The 18,256-nt window shown below is 31.2% G+C and overlaps 2 protein-coding genes across 10 annotated transcripts; both read right to left on the bottom strand.

Moving 5' to 3' along the window:
• Positions 1–297: 297 nt before the first annotated feature.
• On the bottom strand, positions 298–6,793 carry LOC107606354 (serine carboxypeptidase-like 17). Of its 9 annotated transcripts, none has more exons than XM_088492680.1 (13): positions 6,517–6,793; positions 6,188–6,399; positions 5,741–5,822; positions 5,261–5,481; positions 5,132–5,169; positions 4,268–4,366; positions 4,072–4,158; positions 3,839–3,982; positions 1,262–1,333; positions 1,064–1,182; positions 855–968; positions 716–761; positions 298–617 (listed from the first exon to the last, which is right to left on the bottom strand). In XM_088492680.1, exons 1-13 carry the CDS (start codon positions 6,693–6,695, stop codon positions 534–536), a joined length of 1,497 nt encoding a protein of 498 aa, XP_088348806.1. In that variant the 5' UTR covers positions 6,696–6,793; the 3' UTR covers positions 298–533. The 9 variants fall into 9 exon arrangements, with proteins under 9 accessions (XP_088348806.1, XP_088348807.1, XP_088348811.1 ...); XM_088492681.1 differs by having other exon boundaries at positions 6,245–6,399; XM_088492686.1 differs by having other exon boundaries at positions 405–617; positions 5,261–5,425; positions 5,734–5,822; positions 6,241–6,399.
• Positions 6,794–11,555: 4,762 nt separating this feature from the next.
• LOC148554373 (uncharacterized) lies at positions 11,556–12,256 on the bottom strand. The gene has a single exon (XM_088492687.1). The coding sequence runs from the start codon at positions 12,143–12,145 to the stop codon at positions 11,633–11,635; it is 513 nt and encodes a 170-aa protein (XP_088348813.1). The 5' UTR covers positions 12,146–12,256; the 3' UTR covers positions 11,556–11,632.
• Positions 12,257–18,256: the final 6,000 nt, after the last annotated feature.

Below are 18,256 nucleotides of genomic sequence, written 5' to 3'. Positions count from 1 at the left end.
ATGGGAACTAAAGACAAAAGCCAGAGAACAACCAGCAAAAATTGTTTTCATTCATGTTCAATCACTTGTCCCACTCTCATTGTATATGCTAATTTATTTACAAAAAGCACTTAATCATTCCAAGTTAAAAATGATTTTATTTTAGATTGTCTCTAAGTGCTTGTTTGGGCGCTATTATTTTGTTAAAAAAATATCTTCTCTAAGTGATTAACATCTTTTTTGAGAAGTCGTAATTAACATCTTTTTTTAAAAGATCTTTTTTTCTTAGAAAAAATATGTTTTTTTATGTAATAAATAAAGAAAAAAGTATTTTTATATTGTTACACCCAAACATAATTAATAGATAAAAAGATCTTTACATGAGATATTCAAACATAAAATTACTTTTACTTTTTCATAAGATCTTTTAAAAAAAAATAAATCAAAAAAAGATCTTTTTTTAGAAGTTTATCCAAACAAGTTCAGATTCACTGTACAAAGTGATTATTCTTCGTAGCATAGGTACACTACCACCTTGGCTCTGCTGGGTATTCCTATAATGGCCTTTTAGATATCCACCGAATGAACATGCCTAAACATTCTTCAGGTTTGTACTCAGTAGCTGTATGTCCTCCACCCTGGTTAAAAATATTTCTCCAAAACGACAGTTAAATTGAAGTTAATTAGATAAACATTGCATGAGGCAATTTATTGCAGGAATTAAAAAGGGTCTTACTTTCACAGTTGCAAACGTCATCCGATTTGAATAAGTCCTAGTATATCTATCAAATTATGAGATTGATTTAGCTTCTGAGATAGTTATGCAAATACAACAATGGTATAACAAGTTTGGAGTTTGAGCACATATCACTTACCCTGCAACTTGACCATTGACGTACCATTGCCTCCACTCATCCACGATGGTGTAGTTTAAAGATCGAATCCACGCTTGGGTCGCCAAGAATGGAACTATCATGTCATGATCCCCACTATTATAAAAAAAAAAAAAGAATACACATTTACAATTTAATTATACACATCCAATGGTAAATGGAAGCAAAAGTAAGTAATTAATGATATCGACCTGTATATTAATGAACGATAGCCTTTACTGCTTAGATTTTCATGATATTGGACGCTGTTTCGAATATCATGCTTGTAAAGTATGTCATAGTTACAGCGCTGCCATTTTCCTATACTACCCTGAAGCAAAGAGTTAGCCATTCATGTTATATATATACATCATTTAAAGTTACCGTCGTGTATAACGAATCAATTATACCTTTCGAACGTTTAGTGCCTTGCGAACCTCTTCAAAGTTGGCCCAATAGGTACATAGTAGATATGCATGACTCTGGGATGTGGAAAATAGTAAATTTAAAGGTGAATGCTACCCAACCCCTCTAAAATAACATGTAAGTTACCCTTTATTATGTGTCACATTGTAATTGGTCCTTATTTTAACCATAGTTGGGGCGCCAACGTCATTGTCATCTACTGTCCTCTCACACAACCTCTCTTCCCAGTATAGCCAGCGCCTCTTTTTACCTTGGATCGCTTCTTACCCACATAATTAATGGTTAATTTGGTTATTAAATTTTTTTATTAAAAAAACATATCTTTATTTAATTACGTGATGGAACATATATTTATATGTAAAATATAATTAAATAATAAAGTACGAATAAAATTAAAAATTAAAAGAATAAAAATACTATAAAAAATACTTGTAAGAAAGTTAGATTTTATCATTTTAAACTTGTGTTATTAATTTTAACAATTTATTTTTTTTAAAATAATTTATGTACGATAAAAAATATATTTTTTCTGATTTTAATTATACTTTTAAGTACTCTAAATAGAGTTATTATATTATATTTTACATATGAATACATGTTCTATCGTTTAATTAAATAAAGATTTGTTTTAATAAAAAAATTTAATAACCAAACTAAACATTACTTAAGTATGTATTTCATATTTATCTCTTAAATATTTATACAATTTATTTTTTAAACTGTTATATTGGTCTCTTCTCTAATATAATACAAAAAATAAATTTTCATAAAAATAATTTGTTTAATTATTAATTAAATAATAAAGTACTAATAAATTAAAAATTAAAAAAATAAAAATACTATAAAAAATACAGTAAAAAAATTAAATTTTATCATTTTAAATTTCTGTTATTAATTTTAATAATATATTTATTTTTTAAATAATATATGTATGATAAAAAAATATGTTTATTTGTTTGGAGTACAAATTTTATTATTATATTTGTATGTTCATGATTTTAATTATACTTTTAAATACTTTGAATAGATTTATTTTATTATATTATATTTTACATATATATATATATATGTTCCATCACGTAATTAAATAAAAATATGTTTTTTTAATAAAAAAATTTAATAACCAAATTAACCATTAATTATGTGGGTAAGAAGTGATCCATGGCAAAAAGAGGCGCTGGCTATACTAAGAAGAGAGGTTGTGTGGAAGAGCAGTAGATAGTGATGACGTTGGCGCTCCAACTATGGTTAAGATAAGGACCAATTACAATGTGACACATAATAAAGGGTAACTTACATGTTATTTTAGAGGGGGTTGGGTAGCATTCATCAAATTTAAAATGATACATTTTTAGCAATAAATTTAAGGTAATTAGTTACATGAAGTTGTTATCATTTGAAGATGATATTGCAAAAATCATTAGATAGTTTGACATATATAACTGAATTACAATCTAATGATCTTTAACTATCGAGTTAAGCTCCATTTTGGTCCTGAGATTGGCGAGTTGCATTGATTTAGTCTCTGACTTCTCAATTGCTACAATTTGGTCCCTCGGATTTAAAAAAGTGCACCAATATAGTCCTTCGTGTATTTTCTATCGCAATAGCCCAACACTGTTAGTGATGTGGCTCAAACATTGCCATGCTAGACATATTAAAACGATGTTGTATGCGTTTTAGACTAAAGAAAGCACTAAATGACATTGTTTGAGGGTTTCAACAATACTAAAATATTACACTCCTCCCTTTTGATCACTTCATCTTCTCTTTCTTCACTGAACTTCAAAAAAAAAAAAATTATCCCATCCAATGGTGAAAAGAATTAAAGGTTGCTAGAGAAAAAAAATGTTTGTGGCCACCTTTTGGTTTTCGCAAAGTGTGTATCGGCGTCTGTAGAGGTTGAGAAAGGATTTAAGGTTTTTGTGTTTGCCCACAAAGGTTGAGTTATGGTTTTTTATATTGTAGTTCGGGCATCCAAAAAATGACTTATTAGGATTCGATTCCGTCATTGACCAGCAGAGAACAGGGCGACATCTGCAGCCACACCACCCTGGTACTCTTGGTGCTCTGCTTTGACTTGGACCCTAGCGGTTGAATGAATAAAACTCTGGCTACCACCTGAAATCATCATCCCATACTAGCAACTTTGCACAACAAAGAAGAAGAACAATAAAAAGAAGATTGGATAGAACGTTCTCTGTTTTATGTTATAAAAGAGAAAAAAGAAAAAGGACTAAGTCAGTGCTATTGGAATTTTTCTCTAGCTCAGCGGGCCGTTAATAATCTAACGTGGCAAGACTTGAGTCACGTCACTAACGGCGTTGAGTTCCGATACTGAAAAAATACGAGGGACTATATTGGCGTACTTTTTTGAACCTGAGAGACTAAATTGTAGCAATTGAAAAGTTATGAACTAAATCAGTACATCTCACCAATTTCAGGGACCAAAATGGAGCTTAACACTTAACTATCATTATCGTATGAAGACAATTTCACGGGAATAATTTATTTAAATGTAAACTCTTCCATTAATGAAATTTGAAGGTGTGAAAAGTTACCCGACAGCTTAAGGGTGGGACTGCAAGGATCGGAAACTTGTGGAGCTGATCAGTTAGAGTCAGAGATCTCCTCCTCCATGCCTTACGCAAGGCGAACTCGCAGTTAGGCTCCAAAATGTGGCATACATAAATTCCTGAAATAGTCTGAGGACCCACGAGTTTTCTAACCTTTATAATTTACACTCAGATGTTTCATCAAAAGCAATGATAACAATACATGGCTGCTGGCTTACCTCCTTGTATGATTCCATGTCTCTTACACAAGCTTTGTTTCCGGGGTTTACATTAATGAACTCTCCTTTACAGTTCCTATTTAGTGACTTATTTTATTGCACCAAAATAATTCGGATATGTATGTTAGCATTTTAAAACAAAAATAAGAAATATTATTAATTACACCTATTGAGAATTGATTAGTAAATGATTTACCTCGTATAATTCATCAGAAATGAGTCCCATGCCATGATTGAATGCTACTGCATAGTTATCTTCGGTAAATGTTGTAAAGGGATTCCCCAGCAGGTACCCCTGTACAAAATAACATTTCTATTCAATCTACTTGAAATTATAAGTTCATATAAAAAGACAGGTTGTTATTACCTTTTTTTTTTAAGAATAATTCTCTACATACAAGCGTTTTTTTATACAAGTCTTTACAAGTCATTTATATTAACGCGCTTCGAACTGCACGTTTTCACTACACTTTCTTCTTCTTCTTCTTGCTGCACATTCTTCTTCCTCTTCCTCTTTTTCTTCTTTACTTTCGTTTCTTGCATTCTCTTTCTCCTTCTTCATTTATGTGCTTTTCTCTCTGTGTTTTTTTTCGTTATTCTCGATTTCCATTATTTTTTGACATCAAGCTCTGAAATCGTTTTTGAAGAAGAAGAAGCAGCAGAAGATGAGGAGGAAAAAGAGAAAGATTTCTGAATTATGCATAAGGTGTAATTCAACGAATTTTGGGTGTATTTCTTAAATCCTTTGGGTGTAGTTTTGTAATCCTTTGGGTGTATTTCTATAATCGTTTGGGTGAATTCCTGTAACCGTTTGGGTGTATTTCTGAAGTTCCATTATCTTCAAATTTGGCAAGAAACTTGTTTTCATGGAGGAAGAAGAAGAAGAGTCGTTCATAATGCATGGTGAGTAGCGCGCTTTAGAAACAGGAAATGGTTGAATAACGTACGTTTATTTACTCTTGAATGTGGGAGTGTAAGGCGTGTGTTTTGTTGGACTTATAAGACTTGTAAGCCAAAAAGACTTGTATATGTAGCAGGTTTTTTTTTTAAACGCACAAACCTGGAGATTTATATGTGGCTGGACGCCACCTTCATTTCCTGCGAAAATAGAGAGATTGAACAGTCAGAAATTGGAGGGCATTAGGCCATTAGCTACCTATTATTTAAGCTTAGATCAGAGGAGTTTAACCATTTGAAATTTCTTCAACAATTGCTGGAATGGGAAGCCCAGACACTGAATCGCCCGCAATGTACACTTCATTTGATAGAAATTCCGGATGATCAACCAGCCACTTCCTAAGAAATTGATGAGCATCTTGAACTACTTTCCGGGTACTTTGGTGAACAGCACGTTCTGTTTTGGCATAAGAGAATCCAGCACCCACAGGTAAATCTACGAATATTACACTGCTTACCCGACCACCCAAACCATGCAAACATGATCAATTTTCTCAAAGCAAGATTAAACTTGTTTAATTTGACTTGGTCAACTTTAAGTTAAAACATCTATTTACTATAATACTTTTCTAATCACGTGAAGATGTCTTTATTAAAGATTATAGTTAAGATGTTGATACAATTTAGTCAAATATGTCAAATTATTTATCATTTTCTGTTGTTATCTTCACATGAAACATTTTCCTACTTCCTATAAGTATTCACCTAATACTAAACCTTTGTCCATGACTGTGGCTTCAAAACCAGATTTGGCAAGCTCCCATTGTATTCCTCGTTTATAAATGATAAAGGACCTGTAACAATACGCATATATAATATGCAAAAAATATGATTAAACCCATTATACACTACCTTTCGCTGAACATGACAAGACAAGAAATCGAAAACAAGACATAGGAGAGAAACATAAAATTTTGTGTTTTTATATTCTGTTTGGTGATAAACTAAAATAAATTATAAAAATTAAATTTTTTTTATTCAAAAAATTTAAGACAAAAAATATAGTAATAAAAAATTAAAAAAATAATAAAAAAATAAAAAATAAATTGTATCTTTTGTTAGTTTTTCCGTGTTCTTTTTGAACACAAAATATATTAATTTAATGTCTTTAAATACATTGTATCTATCCATGTCTCCTCTATCAAATACGATTTTGTACCTCTATGTCTCGTATCCTGTTCTGTAACGTAGCCTTTGGTGTTTGGTATGTACCTACCTACTTCAAAGACAAGGCCAGAAAAAGCAGAGCAACCAGGGCCACCCGTAAGCCAAAGAAGGAGAGGGTCCTCTTTGGGGTTGTTCTCTGAGTGAATGAAATAGTAGAACACTTCACCATCTTGCTCCTCTTCAGTTTCACCCACACCCACATACCTTATTGCCATAGCCATGCCATGTCAACGTAATGCATATTTTCATAGTTTGAATTCAATCATTATTGAATAATAACCATAACATGACTTAGGAATTAATGAATCATAATATACCCACCCAGTTTCAAGAACAAAAGGCAGGGGTCCTTGGAATCCAGGAAGGGATTGCACTATGGAGTGAGATGTTGAAAGCTGAAAAGAGCAAATGATCTCTAACACAAGTGCAAAGACAATTAAAACTTGAGACAAGGAGCTTCTGCCGCCACTACAACAATTACACAAACTAAGCTGTGCCATTTTGAGTTCCTATGCTAACTCTCCGGCACCACACTTCTCTATATCCATATTCCTTATCCATTCTAACTTTTTAAGGAATGTGTCTTTTTCTTCTTGGACCAACTATTTTATGGAATGTTATACATGATATTACTAACATGGTGAGGTATGGTCATATTTTTTTAATAAAATCCAAAATAATCTCTAACAATTAACTCGAAAGACAACGAGACCCTTAACAAAAAAACTCAAACTCGGTCCTTGACAATTGCTTCGAAAGGACAACGAAACTCTTATGCCAAAAATTAATTTTTTTTGGCACGTCAATTCAAAAAAAAATATCAGGAGACGGATTGTGTGTTTTTTTTTTTGGGGCCTCGTTGTCCTTTCGAGGTAATTGTCAGGGACCGGGTGGGGTATTCACTCTATTTTTTTTTCCACGGTATCCTCCAGCCCAACAGGTCAAAGATTAATCCGACGCAGCACTGAATTCTATTTAAAAATTTGTCGTTGATCAATAAATTACCAATGAGATATGGTCATATGGTGAGATATAGTCACCATTTTTCTTCTAATGAGTCTTGTCCATTTCCTCTGGACTTTAATTGTTTCTGTCCAATTTCTATGTAAGTATAAATTTTTGGCAACCCACTAGCATTTCAAACTAATTACAAATTATTTTTTCACAAATGATCTGGTATGACCTATTTTTGAACTATTACTAATAAATATTTATTATTTAAAAATTTATAAACAAAAAGACAAAATATAAATCCATATGACACTATTAAATATGTGGGATAAGTACTTTTTTCGTCCCCAAAATTTTGGGTCAAAATCAAAATCGTCTCCGACCTTCTTTTTTTTATTAAAATCATTCTCAAAGTTAAAAAACGTTATAAAATTGTCCTTTTCTACTTCAATTTTTTTTTTACTAAATTACCCTTCATTATTAAAAAATTATAAAATAAAATAAATATAAAATAAATAAATAAAAAAGAAGAAAAGGGGGTGGGAACTGGGGAGAGAAAGGAAGGGGGGAAGCCGCGAGAAAAAGGGGGGGAGGAAAGGGGAGAGAAGGGGGACCGCCGCCTTGCCCTGCTGCTTTGCCGTCCTGCTACGCCGCACCGCATCGCCGCCCTGCCGTCCTGCCGCACCACCGCACCGCACCACCGCTTCTTCTTCTTCTTCTTTTTCTTCTTCTTCTTCTTCTGTGAACTGGATTTTTTGTGAAATTTCTGGATTTTTGATGAAATTTGTTGTGGAATATTGTTGTTGCTGAAATTTGAATTTGGAATATTGTTATTGCTGAATTTTTTTATTATTATTCAAAGTGCATGTTGCTTGAATTTTCTGTTGATGATGATGATGATGACCATGAACAGTTTTTTTTTTTTTTTTGGTTTTTAGGGTGGGATCAATAATTTTTCTGTGGCTTTAAGTCGGTTTTGATTGTTGGTTTGGATTCAATTGAGGAAAAGAACTTGTACTTGGGTTTTGAATTTCCATGAGGATCTGTTGTAAGTGATTACTTTTTTTTGTGATTTTTTTTTTTTGCCAAAGAGGGTTCTTTGATTTCGGTTGATCATGGTTAGCGGCAACATTTTTTCATGACAATTTTGTGTATTGCAGCTTTTGATTTTTTTCAATAATTTTCGTTCCTAGTGAATTGGCATCTTAGTATTTTGATAATTTAGCATGAGTTTGCCTGAAAATTTGAATTCGGGAGTGAGAGGGTGAGGGAGTGGGGTGAGAGGTGGGTTTGGGGTGAGGGGAGACGAAGAGATGCTGGGTGTGGGTGGGGTGGGGTTTTATTATTTTTATTAATAGTTAAAGGTAATTTGGTCCAAAAAAATAGAAAATGACGATTTTATAACATTTTTTGTAACGTTAAGAATGATTTTAATAAGAAAAAAAGGTCGGAACGATTTTGATTTCGACTCTAGATTTTGAGGACGAAAAAAGCACTTATCCCTTAAACATGTAGTATCAGATATGAACGGAAGACTCCCGGTTGGAGTGTTCAATAACGAATTAGAGGATTATTTTTATACGTAATATACATAAGATAATTAAATATATCTTGCTTTTTTTATTTGAGTTGCTATTTGTTTTTTTTTTCTTTTCTTTTTTGCTTCAATTGAGTACGCCAATTTAATTAGATCTTGTATATTGTATTTCTCTCCCTTTATATCAATTTGATCTAGGAGCTGTGTTGCTCATTCTAATATCTGCCAATAAATAAGCCCAATAAATATAGGACCACATGTAGGACTAGAAGTGAGTCAAGAGCTGAGTTTGAATTTGAATAAACTCAACTTATTAGCTCGTGAGCTGGCTCGATTATATATATGGTGAAAACTCAGATGCAATCGACTTCACGTGAAGTTGATTACTGAGAGCGGTTAAATGATTTGACTGATTTGACTAAATTATCTAACGACTCTCAACTATCAACTTCACATGAAGTCCACTGCACCTGTGTTTTCACCTATATATATATATATATATATATAGAAAAGTTCTACATCCATGTAATTTTTTCATCCAAGCTATCCAAGTAACTTCAATCAAACGCGCTTCCCCAACCCCTTTACGCGTTTCTTATACACACACCTCATATAACTTAAACCTTATTCTCTTCTCACGTTTTCGTTCTTCTTCTTCTTCTTCTTCTCTATTCGCGTTCTTCTTCTCTGCTCGCATTCTTTATTATTGATCTGCATTGAATTCAACGTAATAAGCTCCGTCGTTCTTCTTCTTCTTCGTTTTCTTCTTCGATCTACACTTCTGAATGGAAACAATGAATGATTCAACTTCAAATCAGTTGAATGAGGTTATTACGTTGAGACAGCTAGAAAATGATTGCTGCATGCTATCACAATAATCTTAAACACTAAACAAAGTAAAAGGAGGCCACCGAACCGAACAACATTCATTTGGTGAATCAAAATCACAAAGGCCACCGAACCAAACAATGTTCATGTAGTGAATAAATGGTGATCAACTTTCAATCAATAAGAATAGTATTTCTCCTTCTCTTCCTCTTCCTCCTTCTTCTTTCTTCTTCTTCTTCTTCTTCTTCTTCTCCTCCTCCTTCTTCTTTCGTTATAATCATCACCAACAACACCAACATTTTGCTCGGTTAAGTGGAGTTGCTCATTTTGATTCACTTGATTGTTAATGTATTCAGTTGAGTCCTTGTGCATGCAGAAATGTTTTTCTTACTGATTGAATTGAATGTTTATCACGTTTTATTCAACACATGATTGGTGTTCGGTTCAGTGGTGTTGGTCATTTCGGTTCAGCTGATTGTTATGTGTTCAGTTGACTTCTTTTGCATGGAAAAATGTTATTCTTGATGATTGAATATTTATGACATTTTATTTAGCACATGAATGTTGCTCGGTTCAGTGGAGTTGCTCATTTTGATTTACTTGATTGTTAGTGTGTTCAATTGAGTTCTTGTGCATGTAGAAATATTTTTCTTTGATGATTAAATGTTTATGACATTTTATTCAGCACATGAATGATGTTCGGTTCAGTGGAGTTGACCATTTTGGTTCATTTCTGTTCTGTACAATTTAAAACTCTTCCTCCTTACCTTCTACTGCTTTTTCACCGGAGAGAGAAAGAGGAAAAGACAAAAAAAAAAATACAGCAGCAATAACAACAAAAGAATGAAGATAAGGAGAAAACACGTAAAGAAGAAGGAACGCGAAAAAGAAGGAGGAGGAGGAAGGCGAATCTCTATTGCTGTTTTCATTCGTTTCTGGTTGTTCCTTGCCGAATGCTTGTTTTCACTCGTTGGTTACATGGATGTGTAGCGCGCGAATCTCTCTCTCTCTCTCTCTCTATATATATATATATAGACTCGAACCCGCGACCTCTTAGATGAGTACAGGGAAACTATACCATTTGAGCTATATATATATATATATATATAATCTTAATTATTTAAAATTTTATATTTATTTTTTATATATAATTTTAATATAGAACAAAAATAAAAAATTTATAATTTATTGATAGATAAAATTAATCTTTTTAAATATTTTTTAAAATATATAAGTTCGTTATAATTTATTGATATAAAATTATAGATTATGTTCCAATTATTTGAACAAATTCGTAAGCTTTTGGTGAGCCGAACTTGAGTTTAAAAAATAAGCTCAATTATTAATGAGTCGAGCCGTGAGTCAAACTCAATTTTTATGAGTCGATCTTAAATTTAGTCCAAGTCAACACAACTCGACTCACTTCCAGCACTAAGCAGATGTTATAAATTCTTTGTATTATTGTTTGTTTGGTTTCAGTTAAATCATTCATAACAAGTTCACTCTTTCGCCGGTCTCCCGCAACGAAATAAGCATCTATTCATATTATATACATTATAATAACAACCAACCTAAAATTAAATAAAAGAAAATGAAAATTGCAAAACAATCAAATCAATAATCTACTTGCCAAAATGAACTATGCATTCATCGAAAAGTAATCCAAAATAAGTAATTTCAAGTGGCATACACACAAATTTTCATTAAAAAATTCAAGAAATAATTATCAAAATTTATACAAGATGAAAAGCGGTAGGATGATTTTCATGAAGAACAATAATAATTAAGAATATATAATACCTGCAAAGAACACTTTCTCTTGCAAGTAATTACACATAAACATGTAGCATTACGTAACCCTAAACTATTAATTAGCCAGTTTTTTTTTTTTACCAAAGATAGAAGATTCGAACCTGTAACCTCTTAATTGAGTATGAGGAGACTATGCCATAACTCATTGGCATAGTCTCCTCATACTCAATTAAGAGGTTGCGGGTTTGAATCACATATCTTTCCAAATTAGCGAATGAGTAATAGCTCAAATGGCATAATCTCCTCATACTCAATTAAGAGGTTGCAGATTCGAGTCTCATATCTTTGATAAAAAAAAAAAAAAAACTACTAATTAGCCATTATTATTCCTTGAACAAGGCTGGGTTTTCTAATTCCAACAGCATAGCTTCTACTTCTAGGGTAAGAATTAGGCACAACAGCTTCACCCCCTTCATTCAAATCAAAAGGTTTATCCTCATCAATTCGACCCATACCAACACTCACCGACTTTGGCAACCCCACTGGTTGACTTTGACTTTGACTTTGACCTCGACCTCGAGCTTCTTGTTGCAGTTTCAGGACCAAATCCACGTCGATTCGGTTCCCCATGGTCCTCGCCGACGCTGCCCTCACAAGCTCCGCGTAATCCTCCGAACCTGCACCGGACATTGACGTGGCGGCGCTGTAGCTTCGCGGCAGCCCCGCCTGGAATCTCCCCGCCGCGTCTCCGGTGTTGCCGTAGCTGACGCTGTAACCGCACTGTGTTATGCTTCGAACGTACATGTCCTTCGCCTTTCCAAGAACTCTTATAGGTGTGGTTATGATCCTCACCAACTTGTTCTGCGCACCTTTGTTTCTCATTTTTCAATTCTTTTCAGTTTTTGATGGCTTTATCCTTTTTGAAGAAGTTTAATGAATGAGAATTTCAAAAATCAAAAGCAAGCTAAGATCGAGTAGTGTGGAAAAATGACACTAATAAATGGGATTTATATATGAAACTGGGAACGCTACCATGGACTTTTTCAGAGCAAGCTGGGTCAAGAAAATTACGCAGATAATAACGTGTTGGCGTATTATTATTATTATATATTAATGATATAGTTATAGCATTTGTTGATGAAGACATGTAGAGGTTCTACGTTCAATACTTTGTATTTTCAATTACAGCGAAAGGTGGCTTAGATTAGAGCGAAGGACCGCTACTATTTCAACATCTTTTATTTGACTTTTTTTTGTTGTTGTTGTTTTGGGAGCTACTCATATCAAAAACGTATTTTTTTTTAGATATTTTTTAATAATTAAAATTTAATACATATAATTAATTAAATTGTATTATTTTTATTAAAATTAGACAAGACCTATGATGCATAGACACTGACACGGACACGGGACACGACACGACACGGGATACGTCGACACGCGAATTTTAAAATCTTACATGACACGAGAACACGCATTCATATAAAATATAAAGTATTTTTTAGATAAATCATAATGATATTTTGATATTTTATTGATATTAAAATATAAATTAAAATTTTTAATTATTTTTAATGTCTTATTTTAATTATATCAAGTATTTAAAATATTTTTGTTTTAATAAATAATAATATATACTATATCTAAATTTATTTTAAAAATATATGTTAAGAATAAAACAGGACACGCTGACACGTGATGGTATTTAGGTGTATGTGTCCAGGTGTGTCCGGAAAAGAATTTTTTATTTTTTATTAAGACACGGTCGGACACAGCAGACACGCGTGTCGGACGAGTGTCGGTGAGTGTCGTGTCCCAAATGTGTCCGACACGCGGACACGACAACTCAACGAAGTGTCCATGCTTCATAGGACAAGACAAATCAGTTTTGTTGAAAAATTAATAAATTAATTTTAAACCGATCTAATTTAATATTTTTTATAAAAAATAATTATAATATTTTTATTATAAAAAATAAATAAAATACCTCTATTATAAATATAAATTTTAAAAATTCTAAATCTTAATCCTATGACGACAGAAAAAAAGACTAAAATTTAGAATTCTCAAAATTAATATATATAATAAGAGTATTTTAATTATTTTTTATAATAGGAGTATTATAGTCATTTTTTATAAAAAATAATATTAATTTAGACTAATTCAAAATTTAATTTACCATTTTTTTTAGTCAAATTAATTTGTCTGGTCTAATTTTGACAAAAATTAACACGATTTAATTGATTATACATGTTAAATTTTAATTATTAAAAAACATTTAAAAAAAGACGTTTTTAAAATCTTATGAGTGGCTCTTTTTTTTAATATTAATAAACGTGTTCTCAATTGAAGAACAGTTCCTTCTCTGGTTCTAGCTTTTCGTTTATTTGTTTTTTTTTTTTTTTTTCTATGGAGTTATTGATCGAGATAGCTTTATTGTCAGGTGATGAACAAGTTAATTAAAAGAAGAAAATTAGCGTAAGCAGGGATCTGATATGGATAAAGTTGCAAAGACGTTTGTGTGTAATAATAATGAAGATCTTGAATTTTGATATATATCATATATGTCTTGCTTAAGTCTTACTTAACTAACATGGCAATTAACGAAAGAATGTGAGAGGAAGAATTAGAGCACGCCTCTATGATTGAAAATTAAAGTGTGGCATTTGAAAACTGTAAACGGGAGGCTTGACTCATCAAGTAAATGGTAGAATTTAAACGCATTCTCATTTTGGCAACTAAGATAAGAAGATGGACTATTTTGTTAACCAACAAATGTATGTTTGATTTGTCACCACCACTTTCCAACCAACAACCGAAATCAAGAATGAGCACATGTCAATAATTGCAGCTGTCCCTAATCAATAATGAGGAGTGCTAGGGGACAGTAATTTTTGTGATTTGTAGTCATCAAATAGTTATCAATGATAATTTTAATAGTATGAGATTGGTGTGAGATTTCATCAAATGGCTCACTTTTTTTTATTCGTTACATACTGGCCAGAATTTGAAAAAGTTGTTAGTCCCTAAACTTTTTCATCAATAATAATGAGTACCCAAATAAAATTTCAAATTACTGTATCAGTAACTATGGAATAAATAAGTACAAAACATAAGTAACTATTCTATCATCAGTTTCAAAATTTGCATTTTCTAATATTTAAAATATTTTTGTTCAATTATACTAATAATATTTAGCTCAACGAACTATATTAGATATACACTAAAATTATACATTAAAATCAGTCACTAATATAAAATATATATTAAAATATAAAATATTCATTAAAAATAAATTAATTTTAGTGTATAAATAATATTGTTGTATTTAGATATTATTAATTAACAATCATACTAAATAAGTAAATATATAAGAGCTTCAATCACTAGTATAAAATATACACTAAAATATAAAATATATATTAAAAATAAATTAAACTATATATATTTGTACAAAAATACATAATGATTGATTTTAATGATTAATTTGGAGATATAGATAATATTTTTTATTAATTAAAATTTTTTTTCATTTACCCTTCTTTTAACTTTAAGGAGATGAATGAGTAGTGTAGAATTGCTTAAAGTGAAAATTCATGTGTATTTATTTTTATGTGAAATTTATAACTGAGAATCATTAGATGATTTGATATATTTGAATAAATTGTCATCTAAAAATTCTTAACTATCAACTTCAAATAAAAACAACCTGTTGTATGTAAATTTTTGCTATTACTTAATTAAATTTTTGCTAATAAGTGCAATTCATGCACATTTTAAAGACAATGCAATCACAAAAATTTAAATAGAAATTATAAATTAAATGAAAGTTTTTAAATATTTTTATATAAAAAATATATTGAAAGAACTAAAAAATTTTACGGTAGTTTTATTCTCTTTAAGTCTTAACCAATATTTTTAGAAAATTCTTTAGTTAAATCCATTGATTAAAATTTATATTCATTTTTACGAGTATGCTTTTATCTATTCATATAGTTCCTTGTGTTGATCAAGTTGTATGTGTTATTGTTATTATTATTACATTATTATTGAGCATAAAACGTAAATTACGTCACTTTTGTGGTCTAACACGGACGAAGATTTATATTTAAAAATAAAAAAACCTTATCTGATTTTAAGAATCAATACTTGTTTGAATAGGGAAAAAATCAACAATCCATAATGTCAATTTCTAATGATATATCCAAACTTCTCCTTCCATGAAATGTTGAAAAGGCTCATGAGTGTTGTTAGACATGCCCATTATTATTAACTAAATCATAATAAGAGACTTGTACCAAAGAAAAATAATCATAAGACGCTTCAAATTCAACATTAATACTTTTGATATGGTATTATTGATAATAAGCTAGTAAAGATGGTCCTCATCTCACTTATGTAATTATAGTCCTTATTTTAACACCGCCAGAGGGCAAGTATTTCGCCCTACGAAGAATACATAATTACATACAATAAGAAGGATTGCAAGTATGAATCTTAATTTTTTAAAAGGATCTTAATTGGAATATTGACTAAGAGAAAAGAAAATTACTTATGATTTTGTAAGTTATAATGTCATGTCAAAAACAGAGACTAAATCTCTAAAATAGTTTTTGATATTATTGCTGTACACTATAATTATTTTTAAAATTTTAATTACATTAATTATATTTCTGATATTAAAAAAATTGTATCATATTAATTTTTAATTCGTTTTCTATTAACAACGCACTGACGTGGCTTGATATTATTCTTAACACATATTAACATGCTAATCACTTACTATTTGCGGATGATTCTATTCTATTCAGTAAAATCTCAAAAAATAGTTGTGCCTCTATTATAGAATTATTGGAATTTTACGAGAGTTTCAATAGACAAAGAGTTAATCTTATTAATAAATTAGCCATGTTCTTTAATAATAACACTCCAGAGATTATTAGAACCTCCTTAGCAGCCAGCTAAATATTTATCATATAAGTGCATAGAATAAATATTTGAGTTTATTTTTTTTTGTCAATCGCTCTAAGAAAGCTACCTTCAACTCAATCAAAGATAAGGTTCTCAAAAGGATACAAGGATGAAAAATATGCTTGTTATCTAATGAAAAAAAAAAAACAGATATTACTCCGAACAGTTGGTAAAGCATACCAATATACACATTGTAATGTTTTAAACTTCCAAACAGTTTGCTAAATGAAATTCATAATATTCTAACCTAGTTCTGATGGGAACAGCAAGATTCTGAAAAGTGAATAGTGTGGATTAATTGGGATAAGATAACTAGGCCTAAGAAAGAAGGCGGACTTGGTTTTAAATATCTCAGGGCTCAAAATCTGGCTCTTTTGAGTAAACAGTGCTGGAAAATCGTGACTCAACCTAACTCTCTTCTTTCTAAAATACTTGAAGGTAAATACTTCAAATTTAATTCTATCTTTACAATAGAAGTGAGAACCTTGCCTTTTTGGGTTGGCAAAATATTCTTGAAGAGAGGCGAATTGTAGAGAAAGACATTAGTTGAAAAGTAAGTTCTGGTGATATTCGAATCTTCAGTGAACCATGGCTTCCTCCTTCTTACCCCTTCACTGTTCCACCATCTGCAACACTACTATCAGATAGTTACCATCTGTTATGGGTGAAAGACCTACTTTTTGTCAAATAAACAGTGGAATCAAGTATTAATCTCAAATATTTTTCCTCCAAAAATTTCTCAGCGAATCTTTTCCATAACCCCATGAGAAGGTGAAAACACAATTCAATGGGTAATGAACAGAGCAAAAACATATGATATTACATAAGCATACAGGATTGCTTACCAATTTTACCATACCTTTATTGAATTTTGTTCGAACTTCATGCAACAGAGGCCAGTTTGGAGCCATTTATGAAAGCTGAGAATCCCTAACAAGATTTTATCCTTTGCGTGAAAAATCCTCCATGGTAAACTTCCTGTTCTGCTTTTCATCCATCAGCAGTTTCTATCCACTCCGACAACTTGTCCAATCTACAAGTCAGCTCCAGAATCACTCATGCACTGTCTATTTTTCTGTGGAGACGCTAATAATCTAGTGGGGAAGAAGAGTTCTTTGGCTTAGCTTATTCTAGACCATAGATGTTCCTTGTTCTTCAATTGGTGAAGAGATTCTGTGTTACAAACTGGATTTCAAGGAACAAGCCCTCAAAGAGCTCTTGGAATATTTGGAAGGAGATGTGTCGCGAATATTCGAACATGTCCAGGAGCCTCCAAAAAAAATACTAACAATATCGCTTAAGTTAAACTAGGAGCTATCTATTTTGCCTTATGTACAGTGTCCTAAGATTTTTTTTCCTATCTACTTTTTTGTTATTTTTCTTCTTACAATTTCACTTGTTCGTTAATATTTAAAATTTTTTTTATTTTTCTTATCCTAACTTTTAGATATTGTATTTATTTTTTTATTAAATAAAATATTACTATTATTTAAAAAAAATATATTATTAAAATAAAGGATAAAGTACTAAATTGATCCCTTACGTTTAGGTATAATCCTGTTTTGGTCCTTAAGAACTTCAATGTAGTTCCACCGTGAGATCAAAGTTAAATAATTAACGAAATGTGCTACATGACAGCAATATAAGAACAAGGTCGATAATCTGGAGAATAAGTACAAGCTCTGGAGGCACAAAATCAACGTGGATGCATCAATATATTTATTTATCATTCTTCTTAGTTTTATAGAAAATATTTCATTTAAATTGTAAGAAAAATGATAAATAACTGTATTGATGTATCTACGGTTGATTTTGTGCCTCTAGAGCTTGTACTTATTCTCCAGATTATCGACCTTGTTTTTGTACTGCTATCATGTAGGATATTTCATTAATTATTTAACTTTGACCTCTAGGTGGGACTATATTGAAGCTAAATGAAAGTTTCTTAAATTCAAATAGGACACTCTAAACTTTAAGAACCAAAACAGGATTACTCCTAAACATAGGGGACCAATTTAGTAC

This window comes from Arachis ipaensis, chromosome B7 (genome assembly GCF_059453495.1).
Source record: "Arachis ipaensis isolate K30076 ecotype BB chromosome B7, ASM5945349v1, whole genome shotgun sequence".
Classification (NCBI taxonomy): Eukaryota; Viridiplantae; Streptophyta; class Magnoliopsida; order Fabales; family Fabaceae; genus Arachis; species Arachis ipaensis.
This window is presented reverse-complemented; position numbering and strand designations above follow the sequence as displayed.

Coding starts and splice junctions, on each gene's coding strand:
- LOC107606354 (XM_088492680.1), bottom strand. CDS start 6,695: ATGGCACAGCTTAGTTTGTGTAATTGTTGTAGTGGCGGCAGAAGCTCC. Junction 6,400..6,516: donor CCTTTTGTTCTTGAAACTGG/GTGGGTATATTA, acceptor TATGGCAATAAG/GTATGTGGGTGTGGGTGAAA. Junction 5,482..5,740: donor CAGTCATGGACAAAGGTTTA/GTATTAGGTGAA, acceptor TGGTCGGGTAAG/CAGTGTAATATTCGTAGATT.
- LOC148554373 (XM_088492687.1), bottom strand. CDS start 12,145: ATGAGAAACAAAGGTGCGCAGAACAAGTTGGTGAGGATCATAACCACA.